General features: G+C 22.6%; 1 protein-coding gene across 1 annotated transcript; it reads left to right on the forward strand.

The window, feature by feature from the left end:
- The first annotated feature begins 4,298 nt into the window (after positions 1 to 4,298).
- On the forward strand, positions 4,299 to 15,260 carry hec (hector). Its single transcript, XM_065507903.1, has 10 exons — positions 4,299 to 4,514; positions 4,593 to 4,992; positions 10,959 to 11,049; positions 11,116 to 11,207; positions 11,336 to 11,462; positions 11,565 to 11,666; positions 13,964 to 14,082; positions 14,156 to 14,229; positions 14,352 to 14,458; positions 14,555 to 15,260. The coding sequence occupies exons 1-10, from the start codon at positions 4,355 to 4,357 to the stop codon at positions 14,825 to 14,827; spliced, it is 1,545 nt and encodes a 514-aa protein (XP_065363975.1). The 5' UTR covers positions 4,299 to 4,354; the 3' UTR covers positions 14,828 to 15,260.
- The last annotated feature ends 5,832 nt before the right edge of the window (positions 15,261 to 21,092 follow it).

The following is a 21,092-nucleotide window of genomic DNA, read 5'->3' on the forward strand; positions in this document are numbered from 1 at the left end:
TAAAATAATGGCTTAAAAATTACAAAACTTAATCCAAATCGGTATCATAATGAAAAAAAATAAATAATATAAGATTTTTGTAACGAATAAATTATTATTCGAATAATTTTAAACGAATAATTGTTAAAAAAGAACTAATTTATAATAAAAACTTTGTCTAAACTGTTCAGTAATAATATTTTGGTATAATATTCGATTTTCCCAACGAATAAAAAATTAATCGAATAATTGACCACGAATAATCGTTAAAATTATAGCTTAAAAATCATAAAATGTAATCCAAATCTATATCACGATAAGAAAAACTTAATAATATAAAATATTTGTAACGAATAAATTATTATTCGAATAATTTAAAACGAATAATCGGCAGAAAATAACTGCTTTATACCAAAATTATCGTTTAAATTTTTAAATAGTAAAATTTTGGTATAAAAGTTGATTTTTTCAACGAATAAAAAATTAATCGAATAATTGTGAACGAATAATCGTTAAAATTATGACTTAAAAAACAACAAAACTTAATCAAAATCTATATCATAATAAGAAAAACTTAATAATATAAGATTTTTGTAACGAATAAATTATTATTCGAATAAATATAAACGAATAATCGGCAGAAAATAACTGCTTTACAGCAAAATTATCGTTTAAACTTTTAAATAGGAACATTTTGGTATAAAAGTTGATTTTTTCAACGAATAAAAAATTAATCGAATAATTGTGAACGAATAATCGTTAAAATTATGACTTAAAATCCACAAAACTTAATCCAAATCAGTATCGTTATGAAAAAAAATAAATAATGTAAGATTTTTCTAACGAATAAATTATTATTCGAATAATTTTAAACGAATAATCGGCAGAAAATAACTGTTTTATAGCAAAATTATCGTTTAAACTTTTAAATAGGAACATTTTGGTAGAAAAGGTGATTTTTTCAACGAATAAAAAATTAATCGAATAATTGTTAACGAATAATCGTTAAAATTATAGCTTAAAGATCACAAAACTTTATCCAAATCTATATCATAATAAGAAAAACTTAATAATATAAAATATTTGTAACGAATAAATTATTATTCGAATAATTTAAAACGAATAATCGGCAGAAAATAACTGCTTTATATCAAAATTATGGTTTAAACTTTTAAATAGGAACATTTTGGTATAAAAGGTGATTTTTTCAACGAATAAAAAATTAATCGAATAATTTATAACGAATAATCGTTAAAATTTTGCTCTCTAAAACACAGAAAATAATCCAGATCGGTATTATAATGAAAAATATTAAATAATATACGAATTTTGTAGCGAATAAATTATTATTCGAATAAATTTAAACGAATAATCGCTAAAATAACAATACAATTTATTGACATTTGCTATAATTTTTCTTTTATTTTAAAATTAGCTTTGAAAGCAGTAAAATTTCTTCATAAAATTAATTATTTTCCACTAAATAATGAGTGATTGAATCCGAAAAAAAACAATGAAATAATTTTTTTCCAAATAATAGCAAGAATTTAAAGCAAACAAATAAGACAAACATATAAAACAAATTAATTAAATACTTTTGATTTAATACTTATAATTTTACTCTATTTTACTTCATTGATTCAATTGCAATTAAGTTATTTTGCTGTTACTTTGAAAGCACAATAAAACCTGAGGCACACAATCTTTAAAATCACTACTAATGAAAATTTTTGCTCTGTAGCAGTGTTAAATTGTATCCAGATACACTAAGAAATAGATGTACAATGTACATTTTAATTGTATTAGATACTTTTGTCTGACAATGACATTAATTAAATACAATTTCATAAACAATATTCTCTGTGTTTTTCCTCTTCCCTAACCAATTTTCCATATTTTTCTGTTTGCTTTTAAGTCCTTTTGTAAAGGATACAGTCAATTAATGTGTTGTTGTGCATATACAAAAAAAGCGAACATAAATAATGTCTTTATACTCTTATATACAAATAAGAATGTGTGGAGTCAGGTTATAGCTGGGAAATTGTGCTGAAAAAGAACATATAAAATAGCAAGTATGGAAAAATTATAATTAAAACACATGACAGTAAGTGAAGAATATGGGGGAAGTGATAAAAGAAGATGTATGTAAAGAAAATGATACGAGCAAAATGTATTTTTAGGCATAAAATTACTATAAATAAGGCCAAACAGAGCAGCTTAAATACAAATAACATCAAAATTGTAATTTTCTAAGATCAAATTAAATAAATGATAATTTAAAGCATTATTTAAGAAAAAAAAACAATATTTTTGAATTTTTTTTTTTTTTTCAAAAAAGTACTTTTTTTAAAAAAGTACTAATTTCCAAAAAAAAGTACCTTTACAGCCTTACAAAACATTTAAGTTCTTCATGATTTTGTTTCTAAACTAGAAGTTTTTCTAAAAGTATCAATTTTCTATAAAGTACTTTTTCAAAAAGTACCATTTTCAATATGAGCTTTTTCCAAAAAAGTACTTTTTACGGAATTTTGTTTTGAATTAAGTATAGAATAGAAAAAGCTAGTTATTTAGTGTTTTTTTTATTTCAATTTAAAAAAGTAGTATTTTTACTACTATTTTAAAAATGTCTAAATTTTAGTAAAAAACACCAAATTATTAAACCTTAAGCTGTAAAATGTTTAGTAAATCCGATTTTGCTAGATTTTAGATCGCTTTAAAAAAGTAGTATTTTTACTACTATTTTACAAATGTCTAAATTTTAGTAAAAAACGCCAAATTAAGTTGTAAAATGTTTAGTAAATCCGTTTTAGCAAGTTTTTATAGCGTTTTAAAAAAGTAGTATTTTTACTACTATTTTAAAAATGTCTAAATTTTATTAAAAACATCAAATTATTAAATCTTAAGCTTTAAAATGTTTAGTAAATGCGATTTAGCAAGTTTTTAAGCGCTTTAAAAAAAGTAGTATTTTTACTACTATTTTAAAAATGTCAAAATTTTATTAAAAACATCAAATTATTAAACCTTAAGTTGTAAAATGTTCAATAAATCCGTTTTATCAGGTTTTCATATCGCTTTAAAAAAGTAGTATATCTACTACTATTTTAAAAATGTCTAAATTTTATTAAAAACATCAAATTATTAAATCTTATGCTTTAAAATGTTTAGTAAATGCGATTTAGCAAGTTTTTATAGCGCTTTAAAAAAGTAGTATTTTCACTACTATTTTACAAATGTCAAAATTTTATTAAAAACACCAAATTAGTAAACCTTAAGCTGTAAAATGTTCAATAAATCCGTTTTAGCAGGTTTTTATATCGCTTTAAAAAAGTAGTATTTTTACTACTATTTTAAAAATGTCTAAATATTATTTAAAAACACCAAATTATTAAACCTTGGGCTGTAAAATGTTTAGTAAATCCGATTTTGCAAGATTTTAGATCGCTTTAAAAAAGGTAGTAGTTTTACTACTATTTTACAAATGTCGAAATTTTAGTAAAAAACACCAAATTAAGTTGTAAAATGTTCAATAAATCCGTTTTAGCAGGTTTTTATTTCGCTTTAAAAAAGTAGTATTTTTACTACTATTTTAAAAATGTCTAAATATTATTAAAAACACCAAATTATTAAACCTTAAGCTATAAAATGTTTAGTAAATCCGATTTAGCTGGTTTTTATATCGCTTTAAAAAAGTAGTATTTTTACTACTATTTTACAAATGTCTAAATTTTAGTAAAAAACACCAAATTAAGCTGCAAAATGTTCAATAAATCCGTTTTAGCATGTTTTTATATCGCTTTAAAAAAGTAGTATTTTTACTACTATTTTACAAATGTCAAAATTTTATTAAAAAACACCAAATTATTAATTTTTGTTTGCCTTCAATAGTTTCTTTAGAATTTTTACCTATCCCTTTTCAAACTATATCTGTGTTAAGGAACGTTTTTTCCAGTTTCCTGTGTTCAATTACAAATTTTATAAGTCTTTGACAGGAAACACATGCTACTCAATATGTAGATACTTTGACAAATTACTGCTCCTCTTACTTTTTATGTCCTTTATGTTTTCTCAGAACTGTTAAAGACTTTAAAAGCTTTAAAAAAGAACAAAATAATCAGAAAAAAAAGTCTTAAAAAATTTATTGGGATTTTTGCTTTCTCTACAAAAAAAATCTATTTAAAACTAAAAGGACTTTTAGCAAATAAATTATTTCTAAGATTTAGTAATTAATATAGCTAAAACTTTAAGTAGTTACTTAAAGAATTCCTTTTGAAATTCAAATAAATAAATAATTTTCTTTTTTATTTCTACCCTTAGAATTCAATGATTTAAAAGCAAAAAACAGTAAAATAAATTTAAGTATTTTAAAAAACAAAAAATGTCCTTATTCTTTGGACAACCCCATCCGGGGGAAAAAGATAAACATTTAAGAGAGTTTCTCTCTCATCTATTCATGGAGTGTATGATACGCTATAAAAATGAGTCAATCAATGAAAATCAAACGGAAACCAGCAGCATTATGCCCAGCAACACAGCAGGTAAATAAATTAATATTCTCCAAAACACAATTCATTACTAATTTTATTAAACAAATGAACAAACGTTTCTCTTTCTAGATTATCCCACCGCCATACCACGTTATCTGGAGGATGCTGTACTCTATGAGGGTTCGATTGATATGCAAAATGTCAATGAGAATGAAGCGCAACGTAATGAATTGTATGCCACCATTAATACCATCACTTTGGCAACTGAAGCTGCTGCTGATGATGATCTCAATAACTATGATACTGAGGATATCAACAACTATACCACCAGCTTCACCACTTTGGCGAGCAGCAGTAGCTTTAGTAATTTGTTGACAAAATCATCTGCAGCCTCATCATCAGCACTGTATTGTCCTGTGCGTTTTGATGGTTATCTGTGCTGGCCACGAACCCCAGCTGGCACGGTGTTAAGTCAATATTGTCCGGATTTTGTGGAGGGTTTCAATAATAAATTTCTGGCGCACAAAACGTAAGTTGTACACACAAAACAATAAAATAAATTTAAATAAATAACGTACAGACTTTAACCCTTTAAAGTAGTGGAGGGAAATAAAATCCCCCAAAAAAAGTACCTTTTACATAAAAAAATTTCAAAATTTTATTGAATTTTATATCAAAAATTATACTACATCACTTAAAATAAAAAATTTTACATAAAAATTAAATTTGGTACTTTTTTGTAAAAAGTACCTAAAAAGTACTTTTTTCAAAAACCTAATAAAACACCAAATTAAGAAAAAAAATCAATATTAATTCCTAAATTGCTACCAAATTTCATAAAATATGCTTAAAAAGGTACTTTTTACAAGAACAATGAAAATGGTACTTTTTTGAAAAAGTACCAAATTGATTTAGTTTGCTACTTTTTGATAAAAAATTAGTAAATTATTAAATGTTAAAACAAAATTTAGATTTCTTTGCAATTTGGTAACAAAATAGTACTAAATTTTATTAAAAAATCCCCCAAAAAAGTATCTTTTACATAAAAAAATTTCAAAATTTTATTGAATTTTATATAAAAAATTATACTACATCACTTAAAATAAAAAATTTTACATAAAAATTAAATTTGGTACTTTTTTGTAAAAAGTACTTTTTTCAAAAACCTAATAAAACACCAAATTAAGAAAAAAAAAATCAATATTAATTCCTAAATTGCTTAAAATAAAAAATTTTACATAAAAATTTAATTTGGTACTTTTTTGTAAAAAGTACCTAAAAAGTACTTTTTTCAAAAACCTAATAAAACACCAAATTAAGAAAAAAAATCAATATTTATTCCTAAATTGCTACCAAATTTCATAAAATATGCTTAAGAAGGTACTTTTACCAAGAACAATCAAAATGGTACTTTTTTGCAAAAGTACCAAATTGATTTATTGTCCTACTTTTGTTATAAAATACTTAATGGTAAAACAAATTTATATCTATTTCCAATTTAGTATGTAAAAATGGTAAATTTTATCCAAAAAAGTCAATTTGGTACTTTTTTGTAAAAAGTACCTAAAAAGTACTTTTTTCAAAAACATAATAAAACATCAAAATTAAAAAAAAAATGAGTATTAATTCCTAAATTGCAACCAAATTTCATAAAAAGAGCTTAAAAAAGTACTTTTTACAAGAAAATCTAAATGGTACTTTTTTGAAAAAGTACCAAATTGATTTATTTTGTTACTTTTTGATAAAATATTAGTAAATTACTAAATGTTAAAACAAAATTTAGATTTCTTTGCAATTTGATAGCAATATAGTACTAAATTTTATTAAAAAATCCCCCAAAAAAGTACCTTTTACACTAAAAAATTTTAAAATTTTATTGAATTTTATATCAAAAATTATACTACATCACCTAAAATAACAAATTTTACATAAAAATTAAATTTGGTACTTTTTTGTAAAAAGTACCTAAAAAGTACTTTTTTCAAAAACCTAATAAAACACCAAATTAAGAAAAAAAATCAATATTAATTCCTAAATTGCTACCAAATTTCATAAAACATGCTTAAAAAGGTACTTTTTACAAGAACAATCAAAATGGTACTTTTTTGAAAAAGTACCAAATTGATTTATTGTCCTACTTTTGTTATAAAATACTTAATGGTAGAACAAATTTATATCTATTTCCAATTTAGTACGTAAAAATGGTAAATTTTATCCAAAAAAGTCAATTTGGGGCTTTTTTGTAAAAAGTACCTAAAAAGTACTTTTTTCAAAAACCTAATAAAACACCAAATTAAGAAAAAAAATCAATATTAATTCCTAAATTGCTACCAAATTTCATAAAATATGCTTAAAAAGGTACTTTTTACAAGAACAATTAAAATGGTACTTTTTTGAAAAAGTACCAAATTGATTTATTGTCCTACTTTTGTTATAAAATACTTAATGGTACAACGAATTTATATCTATTTCCAATTTAGTATCTAAAAATGGTAAATTTTATCCAAAAAATTCAATTTGGGGCTTTTTTGGAAAAAGTACCTAAAAAGTACTTTTTTCAAAAACCTAATAAAACACCAAATTAAGAAAAAAAATCAATATTAATTCCTAAATTGCTGCCAAATTTTATAAAAAGTGCTTAAAAAAGTACTTTTTACAACAACAATTAAAAATGGTACTTTTTTGAAAAAGTACCAAATTGATTTATTGTGCCATTTTCATTAGTAAAATACAAAATTTCCAATTTAGTATGTAAAAATGATAAATTTTACACAAAAAAGTCAATTTGCTGCTTTTTACAAAAAGTACCTAAAAAGTACTTTTTTCTAAAAACAAATTAAATTTATAATTATATAAGAAATCCAGCTCTATTTCCTAGTTACCAATTTAAATGGACAAATTTTATAAAAAAAGTACTTTTTACTCAAAAATTTTGCTTTTTACAAAAAGTACCTAAAAAGTACTTTTTATTAAAAACCAATTAAATATTAAATTATATAAGAAATTCAGCACTATTGCTATTTAAATTAATTTTTTTTATAAAAACTACTTTTTACTCAATTTTGTACTTTTTCCAAAAGTACCCAAAAAAGTACTTTTTTCCAAAACTTTGTAAAATATTCAATTTTAACAAAATTAAACATTTATATCTAATATTTAGTAAATTATATAACAAAATCAAGCTCCATTTCTCATTTGTTGCCAATATAAATGGAAAAATTTTATAAAAAAGTACTTTTTTCCAAAAGTACCCAAAAAAGTACTTTTTCCAAAAGTTTGTAAAATGCAAAATTTTAACAAATTTAATGTTGCCAACAATTTAAAAAAGTATATTTCACCAAAAAAATGCAATTTGGTACTTTTTTTCAAAAGTACCCAAAAAGTACTTTTTCCAAAACTTTGTAAAACACAGGATTTCAACTAAAAATTCATATTTATTTATAATTTAATGCTTCATTTTATTTTTTTGTTATTAGATCATCATTATTTGTTTTACCATATTTTGCTCTAGCACGTTTTTGGGTTAATTTCAAATTAGTGCCTTAATTCACAAAAGTTTCTATTGTGTTTTATTGGCTTATGCTCCATAAACAATGTGTATCTGTTTTACATATATTTGAAGGTAAATAATTTTCGGCAATTTGTTGTAGTTGTTTCAGAATTTTTAGTACTTTTTTTTTATTATTGTTTTTGTTGCTGTTCATGTTCATTCATGTTGTTGATTTGTTATGCCGTAAAATCGTAGCAGAAAAACATTGGTCTGCAGTTTGTGGTTGTATCTCAATTAAAAGTTAGATTTTTTTTTATTGTTTTACAGCAACAACAGGCATAAGGAGAGGGGGTTTCTTTTTATGTGGCAAGTATAATAAACAGTATTTAAGAATGATGTAGAAGTAGTGGCAGCATTTAACTTAAAAAGTGTTGAAAATTTAACAGTTTTGAAACAATGAAAAACTTAAGTACTGAAATATAAAGAAAGAAGGTACCCAAAAAAGGAAAATTAATAAGGAAAAAGAGTTTGAAAAAATAAAGATTTTCTTCAAATTAAATGAAATTTATTTAATTTGAAAAAGAGCTTTTTATAAGGGATTCCTTCCCTTTTATTTGAGGATGCCTGGTTGGTTGGCTTTCTGTTATTTTGCCACAAATATGCACAAATTTTATTTAAGAAAACTTTCTTTTGAAAAAATCTACTTTTAATTGTAGTTTAATGTTTTAATTAACCATAAAAACAGCATAAGTTATTTTCTTAAGAAAACAAGGGTGAAAATTGTAGGTTTTAATCTTAAATCTGTAAAACATGAAAGGATTTTCAAATTAAAAAAATTGATTTGGGGTTTAAAAATTTCAAAACAGATCAAAGTATTAAAAAGTTTTAGTAGCAACTAATTAAAAAAAACAATAATAATAGGAATGCTTAAAGAAAAGTTAACGATTTTTATAGGAAAATGTTAAAGAAAATTAAAAACGTTAAACTAAATCTAGGAAATGGGAAAAAAACCTGTTATTGGGTTAAATATTTAAAAAACTCATAGAATATAATAATATTCTATGAAAAATAGTAAAAAGTAAGTTTTTGGAAAAAGTAGTAAAAAAGTACTTTTTGAAAAAATAGTAGCAAACAAAATATTTTTATATTTTGTGTAATATTTTGATATTTAGCTTGGAAATTTAAAAAAATTTGAAAAAAAATATTCAAAAAGAAATTTTTTTGAAAAAAGTAGTAGAAAATAAATTTATTGAAAAAAGTATTTTTTAGAAAAAAAAAACACATTTCTATTGAAAATCACAATTTAGTTTAAAATTTTAGACATTTTTGGAAAAAAATAGTAAAAAGTAATTTTTTTTGAAAAAGTAGTAAAATATTACTTTTTGGAAAAATAGTAGTAAATAAAATATTTTTATGTTTTGTGTTATATTTTGATATTTAGCTTGAAATTTCACAATATTTTGGAAAAACTAGTTAAAATTAATTTTTTTTAAAAAAGTAGTAGAAAAGTACTTTTTTGGAAAAAGTATTAAAACAAGTATTTCTTATAAAAAACACATTTTTAGCATGAATTTGTATAAAAATGTATAAAAAAAAGAACTTTTTAAAAAAGTTGTAAAAAGGTACTTTTTGAGAAAATAGTAGTAAAATGCGGAAAATCGAAATTGTAGATTGCAAACTAAATCAAGGAAATAGTAAAAGAAAACCTATTATTGGTAATATTCTATGAAAAATAGTAAAAATTACGTTTTTTGAAAAAGTAGTAAAATAAGTACTTTTTTTAAAAATAGTAGTAAAACCATTTTTTCTAATAAACAATAACATCCAATTTGAGTTTTTATAAAAATTCATGAAAAAAGTACTTTTTGTAAAAGTAGTAAAAAAAGTACTTTTTTAAAATTGTAGTAAAACTCTTTTTTCTAATAAACAATCACTTTCCGGTTTGAATTTTTATAAAAATTCATGAAAAAAGTACTTTTTGAAAAAGTAGTAAAAAAGTACTTTTTTAAAAACCTTTTTTCTAACAAACAACAACTTTCCAATTTGAATTTTTATAATAATTCATGAAAAAAGTACTTTTTGAAAAAGTAGTAAAAAAAGTACTTTTTTAAAAATAGTAGTTAAAACCCTTTCTTCTAATAAACAATAACTTTCCAATTCGAATTTTTATAAAAAATAATGAAAAAAGTACTTTTTGAAAAAGTAGTAAAAAAAGTACTTTTTAAAATAGTAAAAAAACTCCTTTTTCTAATAAACAATAACTTTCCAGTTTGAATTTTTATAAAAATTCATGAAAAAAGTACTTTTTGTAAAAGTAGTAAAAAAGTACTTTTTAAAAAAATAGTAGTAAAACCATTTTTTCTAATAAACAATAACTTTCCAGTTTGAATTTTTATAAAAATTTATGAAAAAAGTAGTAAAAAAGTACTTTTTTTAAAATAGTAGTAAAACCCTTTTTTCTAATAAACAATAACATCCAATTTGAGTTTTTATAAAAATTTATGAAAAAAGTACTTTTTGAAAAAGTAGTAAAAAAAGTACTTTTTTAAAAATAGTAGTTAAAACCCTTTCTTCTAATAAACAATAACTTTCCAATTCGAATTTTTATAAAAAATAATGAAAAAAGTACTTTTTGAAAAAGTAGTAAAAAAAGTACTTTTTTAAAATAGTAAAAAAACTCTTTTTTCTAATAAACAATAACTTTCCAGTTTGAATTTTTATAAAAATTCATGAAAAAAGTACTTTTTGTAAGTAGTAAAAAAGTACTTTTTAAAAAATTGTAGTAAAACCCCTTTTTCTAATAAACAATAACATCCAATTTGAGTTTTTATAAAAATTCAAGAAAAAAGAACTTTTTGAAAAAGTAGTAAAAAAGTACTTTTTGAAAAATGTCATTAAAAAACGTACTTTTTCTTCTATATTGAAATAAATATTTCCTAAAATGTTACTTATAACTTTTTATTTCCATTTTAACAAATTTCCATTATAAATATTCTTATTTTCAGCTGCTTGGAAAATGGCTCCTGGTATCAACATCCCGAAAGCGGCCAGGAATGGTCCAACTATACCAACTGCATAGACTATGAAGATTTGGAGGTGAATATCTCCTACTCTATTCTTAGACATTAATCACATATTCCCCATTATTTTGTTGCTTTGCAGTTTCGCACCTTTGTCAATGAGCTGTATGTCAAGGGCTATGCTGTCTCCTGTTTGGCTTTAATATTTTCCCTCATCATTTTCTTGGGTTTTAAGTGAGTGTTTTGTTTTATCCTTCTCATTTTCTGTGTGTGTGTGCTTGTCTAAAATCTAAAATGAAAAGTAATCTAAAAGGATTTTTTGCTAAAAATAAGACACTTTTAATATATGTACTTACAAAAAGGTCCCTACGTTGCACCAGAATACGCATACATGTTCATCTGTTTGCTTCTTTGGCTTTCACTTGCGTCACTTGGATTTTGTGGTATAAACTGGTGGTGGAGCAACCTGACATGATACGCAATAATCCGGTAGGTAGCTGTTACTCTCCCTAACCTTGCTAACATTGTCGTTAGTTTGTTTTATGGGTGTTAATCTTTTTAAAATGGGTATTTGTCTGGGTTTTTTCGTAGTACTGGTGCATTGGTTTACATCTGGTCATACATTATTTTATGCTGGTCAACTACTTTTGGATGTTCTGTGAGGGATTACACTTGCATTTGGTGTTGGTGGTGGTAAGTAGAAAGAGAAGATAAGATCAAATATTCCATTATCACCAAATAACAAAGTTAGTGTTTAATAATCACTACTTTTCCAAAAAGTACTTTTTTAGTACTTTTTCAAAAAGTGCTTTTTTACTACTTTTTCAAAAAGTGCTTTTTTACTACTTTTTCAAAAAGTACTTTTTTACTACTTTTTCAAAAAGTACTTTTTAATACTTTTCCAAAAAGTACTTTTTTACTACTTTTTCAAAAAGCACTTTTTTACCACTTTTTCAAAAAGTTCTTTTTTACTACTTTTTCAAAAAGTACTTTTTTACTACTTTTTCAAAAGTACTTTTTTACTACTTTTTCAAAAAAAATAGTAAAAAGGTACTTTTTGAAAAAGTAGTAAAAAAGTACTTTTTGAAAAAGTAGTAAAAAAGAACTTTTTTAAATCCCTTTTTTCTAATAAAAAATAACATCCAATTTGAGTTTTTATAAAAATTCATGAAAAAAGTACTTTTTGAAAAAGTAGTAAAAAAAAGTACTTTTCTAAAAATAGTAGTAAAACCAATTTTTCTAATAAAGAATATCTTTCCAGTTTTAATTTTTATAAAAATTCATGAAAAAAGTACTTTTTGAAAAAGTAGTAAAAAAGTACTTTTTTAAAAATAGTAGTAAATCCCTTTTTTCTAATAAAAAATCACTTTACAATTTTAATTTGTATAAAAATTCATGAAAAAAGTACTTTTTGATAAAGTTGTAAAAAAAGTACTTTTTTACTATTTTTTCGAAAAGTACCTTTTTCATTATTTTTTATAAAAAAAAGTACTTTCCTACTACTTTTTTAATTAATTAACTATTTACTATTTTTCGGAAAATTTACATCATTTCAATTAAGCAGAGATTGTTTTTATATGAAAATCTAGTGTTACTAGTTTTTTTAAAAAAGTACTTTTCTACTACTTTTCTAAATAAAGAACTATTTACTATTTTTCGGATAATTTACATCATTTCAATTAAGCAGAGGTTGTTTAATATATGAAATTTTGATTTATTTTAACAAATTTCGAAGTGTACCACATTTAACTACTATTCTCTAAAAAAGTACTTTTTTACTACTTTTTCAAAAAGATTTTTTCTTTCTTTATTTTTCATAAGAAATCAAGCTAAATATAGATTTTTCCATAAGAATAACTAGTTTTTGATGTTTTTCAAAAAAGTACTTTTCTACTACTTTTTTCAAAAAAGTACTATTTACTATTTTTTCTAAAAATTTACATAATTTCAATGTAAAGAGGTTGTTTAATATATGAAATTTAGATTTTTTTTTTAGTAAATTTCGAGATTTGCCACATTTTACTACTATTTTTTCAAAAAGTAATTTTTTACTACTTTTTTAAAAAATAATTTTCTTTATTTTTTATAAGAAATCAAGCTAAATATGGGATTTTTTATAAGAAAAATAAATTTTACTTTTTTTCAAAAAAGTACTTTTTTACTACTATTATCAAAAAAAGTACTTTTTAGTAATTTTCCTAAAAATTTACAAAATTTCAATATGAATAGTTTGCATAACATATAAAATATGGTTTTTTATGCAAATAGCAGATTTTCCTTATTTTACTACTATTTTTCCAAAAACTACTTTTTTTAATACTTTTTCAAAAAATGTTTTTTCTTTATTTTTAATAAGAAATCAAGCTAAAAACATGATTTTTATAAGAAAAACTAGATTTACTTGATTTTTTTAAAAAAGTACTTTTCTACTACTTTTTTCAGCAAAGTACTATTTGTTATTTTTTTCCAAAAATTTCCATAATTTCAAGGTAAAAAGGTGTTTAACATATGAAATTTTTGATTTTTTAGTAAATTTTTTGGTTTATCACAATTTTCTAAAAAAGTACTTTTTTACTACTTTTTCCAAAAAATTGTTTTTCTTTATTTTTTATATAAAAATCAAGCTAAATGTAGGTTTTTTATAAGAAAAACCAGTTTTGGTTGTTTTTCAAAAAAGTACTTTTTTACTACTTTTTTCAAAAGGTACTTTTTTACTACTTTTTTAAAAAATAATTTTCTTTATTTTTTATAAGAAATCAAGCTAAATATATGTTTTTTTTTCATAAGAAAAACAAATTTTACTTTTTTTCAAAAAAGTACTTTTTTACTACTTTTTCAAAAAAATTTTTTTTCTTTATTTTTTATATAAAAATCAAGCTAAATATAGGTTTTTCATAAGAAAAACCTGTTTTTATTGTTTTTCAAAAAAGTACTTTTCTACTACTTTTTTTAAAAAATTTGATTTCGCTTGTTTTTTCTTGCTTTTTTAGGTCTTTGTCAAGGACACTATTGTTATGCGTTGGTTTAAAATCTTTTCCTGGCTGTCACCTTTCATTTTTCTAACCGCTTATGGTGTGGCTAGATTTTTACATGTAGAAGATAATCAACAGTAAGTAACTGAATAAATATTTGAAATTATTAATTACATTTTTTGCTATAATTAAAATTTATTTAAAATTTAGCTGCTGGATGGATGACAGTCTGTTGCTGTGGATATTCTCGGTGCCAGTATGCATTTCATTGGTGGCCAGTTTCTGTGAGTGTTTTGCCATTTTCATCATTAAATTAAATTTGTTTTACTTTACATTTTTTTCACTTAACCATGTTTTCTTATTAATGTTTATTTTTATATCTTTTTATATTATTGTGCACCTGTAGTCTTTCTCATCAATGTTTTGCGTGTGATAGTGCGCAAACTACATCCCCAATCAGCCCAGCCGGCACCGTTGGCCATACGCAAAGCCGTAAGAGCGACAATTATATTGGTACGTGTCTTTTAAGCAAAAAAGAAAATACATTTAAAATGAAAAAAAAACCTTAAAATATTTAAATTATTTTTTTCTTATATTCCTCTTAAACAGGTGCCTCTGTTTGGTTTACAGCATTTCCTCTTACCCTATCGCCCTGAATCGGGTTCGCCCTTGGAACGTTTCTATCAATTATTGTCGGTTATTTTGGTTAGTTTGCAGGGTTTTGTGGTATCATTTCTCTTCTGTTTTGCCAATCATGATGTTACCTTTGCGGTACGCAGTCTATGCAATCGTTTGGCTCCCAGTATTATCTCACCACCGCCACCCTCTAGTCATACAGGACAAATGGCCACCACCACCCCCAGCCGGGAATTGGGGGTTTAAACAAGAGTCTTGCTTTTTTCTAGCTTAAAGAAATTTAAGCTTATAAAAAAAAGTTTTAATAAATATAAATGTCTATTAAATCAAATCAATTTATTATAAGTATTTATTATCCCTCCCTAAACTGTTTATAAGTTTAAGAGTATTTATTCTTTTCTTTAATTTCCTGTTAAGGAAAATGTAATTTTCGTTAAGCTTTACAAATACAGGAAACGCATTTATTTACTACCATTTTTTTATTTATATATTGAAATGATTTATTTTCTTTATTTATATTGTTCTGTATTTTTTCAAAGAAATCATTCAAAATAAATAAGTTAAAGTAGTAAAAATAAGAAAAACTAAACAAAATTCCTATTAAATGTTAGTTATAAGTTGAAAAGAACAAAAATTAATGGTTTACAGGAAACCAGGAAATAAACGTATAAAAAAATAACGAGTTTTATTTCCTTTAAACATAATTAGCAAAGACCACAACCTTTCTAACGTTAATAATCCTTGGATTTTTTAATATAACTGTCAATGTTCATAATCAAGGATTTAGCTAAGACTACAATCTTTCAAACATTAATAACGAATTTAATAACTAGTTTACATTACCGTTGTATTCCATTACTTTTGGTGTCTTGGATAAAATGAAAGAACTTAGCAAAGATTACAACCTTTATAACGTTAATAGCCCCTATAATATAAAAAGGTTTATTATAAAAGGTTGTTGTATTTGCTAAACAGGTTTATTTAATGGTTGGAGGTTAATTTTGGAAGGTTGTGATCTATGCTAAACGTTTAATCCTTGTTTATCAAACAATTGCAGATAAGCAAGGATTAAAAGTTTAGCATAGATCACAACCTTCCAAATTAACCTCCAACCATTAAATAAACCTATTTAGCAAAGATAACAACCTTAATAATAAACCTTTTATATTATAAGGGTGTTTTTATACCCATCACCTTCGTGAGAAGGGAGAACTAAATATTTCCAAATACACTTTAATAAATTTAGTCAATTCACAAACCTTCAACACATTCTAGCAATTCTAGTAGTTGCAGATTTTTTCTTATTCCGTCATTTTAACAAACACAACAACACGACTTCTACTAAGTATTTAAACGAGACGAATAGAAAAATTTGCAATACAATTTTAGCAACGAATAAAAAATTATTCGAATAATTGATAACGAATAATCGTTAAAATTTGTACCGCCTTATTTCAAAAACTATTTTTGAAACGTTAAATATGAAAATATTGGTATGAAAGATGATTTAGGCAACGAATAACAAATTAATCGAATAATTGATAACGAATAATCGTTAAAATTTTGACTTCAGAACCACAAAAATTAATGAAGATCAGTATCATAATGGAAAATATTAAAAATTATAAAATTTTTGCAACGAATAAAAAAATATTCGAATAAAAATAAACGAATAATCGGTAGAAAATAGCTGTTTTGCAGCAAAATTATCATTTAAAGCTTTCAATAGGAAAATTTTGGTATAAAAGATGATTTTTGCAACGAATAAAAAAATTAATCGAATAATTGATAACGAATAATCGTTAAAATTTAGCTATCTAAAGCACAAAACTTAATGCAGATCGGTATTACAATGAAAAATATTTAATATTATACGATTTTAGCTACGAATAAAAAATTATTCGAATAATTGAGAACGAATAATCGTTACAATTTGTACCGCCTTATTCAAAAACTATTTTTGTAACGTTTAATATGAAAATATTGGTATGAAATGTCATTAAAATATCATTTAAAGCTTTCAATAGGAAAATTTTGGTATAAAAGATGATTTTTGCAACGAATAAAAAAATTAATCGAATAATTGATAACGAATAATCGTTAAAATTTAGCTATCTAAAGCACAAAACTTAATGCAGATCGGTATTACAATGAAAAATATTTAATATTATACGATTTTAGCTACGAATAAAAAATTATTCGAATAATTGAGAACGAATAATCGTTACAATTTGTACCGCCTTATTCAAAAACTATTTTTGTAACGTTTAATATGAAAATATTGGTATGAAATGTGATTTAGGCAACGTATAAAAAACTTAATCGAATAATTGATAACGAATAATCGAGAGAAAATAACTGCTTTATAGCCAAACCATCGTTTAAACTTTTTAAAAGGAATATTTTGGGATAAAAGCTGATTTTTGCAACGAATAAAAAAATTATTCGAATAATTGATAACGAATAATCGTTAAAATTTAGCTCTCTAAACCACAAAACTTAATGCAGATCAGTATCATAATGAAATATATTAAATATTAAACAATTTTAGCAACGAATAAAAAAATATTCGAATAAATATAAACGAATAATCGAGAGAAAATAACTGCTTTAAAGCAAAATTATCATTTAAACCTTTTAATAGGAAAATTTTGGTATAAAAGATGATTTTTGCAACGAATAAAAAAATTAATCGAATAATTGATAACGAATAATCGTTAAAATTTAGCTATCTAAAGCACAAAACTTAATGCAGATCGGTATTACAATGAAAAATATTTAATATTATACGATTTTAGCTACGAATAAAAAATTATTCGAATAATTGAGAACGAATAATCGTTAAAATTTGTACCGCCTTATTCCAAAAACTATTTCTGAGACGCTTAATAAGAAAATATTGGTATAAAAGGTGATTTAAGCAACGAATAAAAAATTAATCGAATAATTGATAACGAATAATCGTTGAAAATTTGACTTCAAAACCACAAAACTAAATCCAAATTGGTATCATAATAAAACATATTAAATAATATACGATTTTTGTAGCGAATAAATTATTATTCGAATAAATATAAACGAATAATCGAGAGAAAATAACTGCTTTATAGCAAAACCATCGTTTAAACGTTTAAATAGGAAAATTTTGGTATAAAAGAAGATTTTTGCAACGAATTAAAAAAATTAATCGAATAATTAATAACGAATAATCTTTAAAATTAGCTCTCTGAACCACAAAACTTAATGTAGATCAGTATCAAAATGAAATATAATAAATGTTATACGATTATTCGAATAATAAAAAATTATTCGAATAATTGATAACGAATAATCGTTAAACTTTAGCTCTTTAAACCACAAAACTTAATGCAGCTCAGTATCATAATGAAATATAATAAATGTTATACGATTTTAGCAACGAATAAAAAATTATTCGAATAATTGAGAACGAATTATAGTTAAAATTTGTACCGCCTTATTCCAAAAACTATTTTTGTAATGTTAAATAAGAAAATATTGGTATAAAAGGTGATTTAGGCAACGAATAAAAAATTAATCGAATAATTGATAACGAATAATCGTTAAAATTTTGACTTCAAAACCACAAAACTAAATCAAAATTGGTATCATAATAAAACATATTAAATAATATACGAATTTTGTAGCGAATAAATTATTATTCGAATAAATATAAACGAATAAACGAGAGAAAATAATTGATTTATAGCCAAACCATCGTTTAAACTTTTTAATAGGAACATTTTGGTATAAAAGCTGATTTTTGCAACGAATAACAAAATTAATTGAATAATTCATAACGAATAATCGTTAAAATTTTGCTCTCTAAACCACAAAACTTAACCCAGATCGGTATTATTTGAAAAAATTTTAAATATTATACAATTTTAGCAACGAATAAAAAATTATTCGAATAATTGAGAACGAATATTTGGTAGAAAATAACTGTTTTATAGCAAAATTATTATTTAAACCTTGTAATAGGAAAATTTTGGTATTAAAGATGATTTTTGCAACGAATAAAAAATTAATCGAATAATTAAGAACTAATAATCGTTAACATTTTGACTTCAAAACCACAAAACTAAATTCAAATTGGTATCATAATAAAACATATTAAATAATATACGAATATTGTAGCGAATATATTATTATTCGAATAAATGTAAACGAATAATCGAGAGAAAATAACTGCTTTATAGCAAAACCATATTTTGAACTTTTTAATAGGAAAATTTTGGTATAAAAGCTGATTTTTGCAACGAATAAAAAAATTAATCGAATAATTGATAACGAATAATCGTTAAAATTTTGCTCTCTAAAACACAAAACTTATTGCAAATTAGTATTATAATGAAAAATATTAAATATTATACAATTTTAGCAACGAATAAAAACTTATTCGAATAATTGAGAACGAATAATCGTTAAAAATTGTAACGCCTTATTCCAAAAACTAATTTTGTAATGCTAAATAAGAAAATATTGGTATAATTGGATACAACATTTTATATAAAAAATGCTGAAAATGATAAAAATAAAACTTCAGTTATGATTTTGTTCACATTTTGTTGATTTTTTTTTCTTTATTGTTTATTTTTATGAAAGAGCAAAAGAGAGTGTAGAACGAAAACTAATACATAAAATACAAATACAATAATAATAATAATAATTACACATACACATGTTTGTTTGTTTTTTGTTTTGTTTTTCCATCATAATTTAATATATGTTGTAGTTGTTGTTATTTTAGGAGGGGATATTTAGCTCTCATTGTTGTGGGTTGTTGTTTTCTCTCGAAAACGGTTTGTTTACATTAATGCTGGCTGTTTTTGTTGTTGTTGGAATAACGGGATTAATGCTTGGCATTAATTGTTGGTGTTTTAATAACGGGAAATTTTAACCAAATTTTAAAAGAGAGAATTGTTTTATTGTGTTAGTAGTGAGTGGTCATTGGTAGGTATGTGTAGTTTTGTTTTTTTTCTTCTGAATAATAATAATTTAATTATATTTTTTATATAAACTTTAGACATTTAATATTTTTTTGTTTGTTTTTTTTATATAAAAAAAAGAATTGTTTATTAATATTGCAGTTGTTTCATTGTTTTTGTTTTAATTATTTACTTGTTATAGGAAATTTGTTTTTGTTCTCTTACTTTTCAAAGACTCTCGCTGGATGTACTGCACAGTGGTGTTGCGGTCTTGTTTGAATTTCTTTTTTGTTTTTTTTTCTAAATATAAAATTGAGTTAAGTTTGTTTGGTTTATGTTTTGTTTAAATTACGAATAAAAATTTATAATTATGTACTAAGTTTCATACTAAAATAATTAAGGAAAATATTTTATTTTTGGTTTTTTGTTATATTAATAAGAAAATTAGTTTTGTTAATACATAATTTATATATCATTAATATAGACACTTATATGGAAACAAACAAATATTTTATATTTTTTTTTATTGATTAAAAATAATATTAACTATAAATTTAATTAGTTTATTTTTTCGGGTTTAAAGTTATATTTATATGTTTAAGATAAGATAATGTTACAAAACCTAATAAAAAAATAAAGAAATAGAAAAGAATTTCAAAAAAAATTCAACAAAAATTTTAATTAAAAGATCATTTTTAAGAAATTAAAGAAATTTTATTAAAATAATTGAAAAATATTAAAAAATTTTGAAATTATTTTTTTAAATTTTAAAAAAAATTTTAAAAAACCATACAAAATTTTAAATTAAAAGAACTTTTTAAGAAATTAAAGAAATTTTATTAAAATATTAAAAAAATATAAAAAATTTTAGAAATTTGTTTGAATTTTTTTTTTAAAAATTTGAAAATTTTATTGAAATTTTCTTTTAAAAAAATTATTTTATTCAATTTATTTAATATTAAAAAAATTTAAAAAATTTTAGAAATTTGTTTGAATTTTTTTTTAAAAAATTTAAGAAATTTGAAAATTTTATTGAAATTTTCTTTTAAAAAAATTATTTTATTCAATTTATTTAATATTAAAAAAATTTTAGAAATTTGTTTAAATATTTTTTAAAAAAAATTTTAGAAATTTGTTTGAATTTTTTTTTTTTAAATTTTAGAAATTTGAAAATTGTTGAAATTTTTTTTTTTAAAAATTATTTTATTCAATTTATTTAATAATATTTTTTAAAATTTCTTTATTTTTTTCTTAGTTTTAGGTTTAATTTTATTTTTTTCCTTAAAAAATTATCCAATTTTATTAAAAAAAACTCAAGCAATTGTAATAAAATTATTTGGGGTCTCTTAATTTCTTGTATAAATTGATCGACTACTATTAGAGTCTAAATTACTACTAAAATTATTTTTTGTTTTTTTCAATTTTATATCAATTTCCTCTATTTTTTTCTTTTTGGGGGGGGACAATATTTCTTTTAATTTTTATTTGCACCTGGCATTTAAATTTCAATTAATATCATTATTTTTTTGTTTTACAATTTGCGCGTATAAATTTTCTATGAA

The sequence above is a fragment of the Calliphora vicina genome, chromosome 4 (genome assembly GCF_958450345.1).
Source record: "Calliphora vicina chromosome 4, idCalVici1.1, whole genome shotgun sequence".
NCBI classification, from domain to species: Eukaryota; Metazoa; Arthropoda; class Insecta; order Diptera; family Calliphoridae; genus Calliphora; species Calliphora vicina.

Excerpts from the sequence above, each read along its gene's own strand:
- hec (XM_065507903.1), top strand. The coding sequence starts at position 4,355 with ATGTCCTTATTCTTTGGACAACCCCATCCGGGGGAAAAAGATAAACAT. Across the intron at positions 11,050-11,115 it reads TAGACTATGAAGATTTGGAG|TTTCGCACCTTTGTCAATGA; the intron begins GTGAATATCTCC and ends GTTGCTTTGCAG. Across the intron at positions 14,230-14,351 it reads TTCATTGGTGGCCAGTTTCT|TCTTTCTCATCAATGTTTTG; the intron begins GTGAGTGTTTTG and ends GTGCACCTGTAG.